This window comes from Mus caroli, chromosome 8, assembly GCF_900094665.2.
Source record: "Mus caroli chromosome 8, CAROLI_EIJ_v1.1, whole genome shotgun sequence".
Lineage (NCBI taxonomy): Eukaryota > Metazoa > Chordata > Mammalia > Rodentia > Muridae > Mus > Mus caroli.
This window is the reverse complement of record NC_034577.1, coordinates 9,832,100-9,833,653: the sequence shown is the minus strand read 5'-3', so window position 1 is coordinate 9,833,653 and position 1,554 is coordinate 9,832,100. Positions and strand designations below refer to the sequence as shown.

Genomic DNA, 1,554 nt, shown 5'->3' with positions numbered 1-1,554 from the left:
CAATAAAAGATTTCTTTAGAAATGTCAAGTATATAGAAGCAGAAAATAAAACTGTACACACACTGTACCGTGAGACACATCTTAAGAAAACAAGTAAAGAGCCATTAAAAACAAAACAAAACCAGTCAGGCGGTGGTGGTACACGCCTTTAATCCCAGCAGAGGAGGCAGAGGCAGGTGGATTTCTGAGTGTGAGGCCAGCCTGGTCTACAGAGCAAGCTCCAGGACTGTGTGGGTTACACAGACAAACTCTGTCTTTAAAAAAAAAAAACAAAAAACAAAAAACCAAAAACACCCTTGTCACTTTCCTTGCCAACAACAGTGAATACAGGTAGGTTTGTATCCCCCCTTACTGTGTTTAACACTTTTTAAAAAGTAAAAACCATGAATTACTTAATTGGGGGCAGAGGGTGCTGTGGGATCATTTTATGGGGACAAGCACTGTGTTCCCTTGCCTGAGCAGACAGTTACCTGGGCTAAGCTCAGTTCAGCCTATCTGAAACAAAGTAAGGCTGCCCCACCCCCGCTGCTGTCACCTGGCAGAAAGCCTTGTGCCATTGGATGTAGAACCTGTTGTCGTGACGAATACTCCACCAATGGATCCCTGAGCCATTTCTGAAAAGAGACAGAAGCAGATAATAATAAAACCAGGCAGTCAAATGTGGTGGCACCTGCCTTGAACCCCATAACTTGTGAGACAGATCTCTGAGCTCTGAGCCAGCCAGAGGCAGAGACCAAACAAACCTCCTGAAACCCAGAATGTGAGAGAGAAGCAAGCCTGCATGACCAGACAGAGCTTGGGGGAGCTCTGTGGATACCCTGCCAGCCTGTGTGAGAACCAGGGGTGGCTAGTTCCCAGGCAGCATGCATGTCTGCTCGGGAGTTTCCCCGTGCTGCTCTGTGTGCAGTAGCACCAGAGAGTAGAAACGAGGACTAAGAGCATGAACGGGCAGCATAGCACCTTCCACCTCAGACTCATGCAGCTACAAGGCAGAGCCCCGGGCCAGGCCCCAGGCCTGCAAGTGCTCCAGTGTGGGCAATGCCTTATACAGGACAGGATGATGCTCATGCAACCTGGGACAGCCTCAGAAAGCAAGCACACATCATGCATTTTTGACCGCTGACAGGATCTTTCATGACTCATCACAAGGCCAGTGTGACCTGATGACTCAGCAAAGTCACCAAATTAGAAGCCCAGGGAACTGAGAGCCCTGCCTCATGCTGCCCTGACTGCTGGGTTCCAAGGACNAACCGATGGCCTCGGAAGGGAGGGCAGCAGGCCTGTCACCTCCCATCCTCACTCGGCAGACACCCAGGCACTCAGNATGCACTGGGCCACGGCATGGCCAGCCACAGGGCACAACTAACCTGTCACGTATGGTTCTAGAGCTTTTGGTACCAAACTTCTGGCCACCTTGAGGTCTTCAGCAGAGCAGTGGCCAGACTCCAGCCCACATGCCATGCCCATGCGCTTGAGCACCTCAATGTCATCGTGGATCTCAAACGTGTTGTCAAAGTTAAACAGATATTCAAATCTGTTGGGGAAAGGCACCGT

At 50.3% G+C, this 1,554-nt stretch overlaps 1 protein-coding gene across 1 annotated transcript in view; it reads right to left on the bottom strand.

The window, feature by feature from the left end:
- Nucleotides 1-316: 316 nt before the first annotated feature.
- The window catches only part of Tfdp1 (transcription factor Dp-1), a 36,267-nt gene continuing 35,029 nt past the window's right edge, over nt 317-1,554 (bottom strand). The window contains exons 8-9 of the mRNA XM_029480666.1: nt 1,368-1,542; nt 317-614 (exon numbers count right to left, since the gene is read on the bottom strand). Of these exons, the coding sequence (XP_029336526.1) occupies nt 532-614; nt 1,368-1,542 (258 nt within the window). The 3' untranslated portion in view covers nt 317-531. The remainder of the gene's footprint in view (nt 615-1,367; nt 1,543-1,554) is intronic.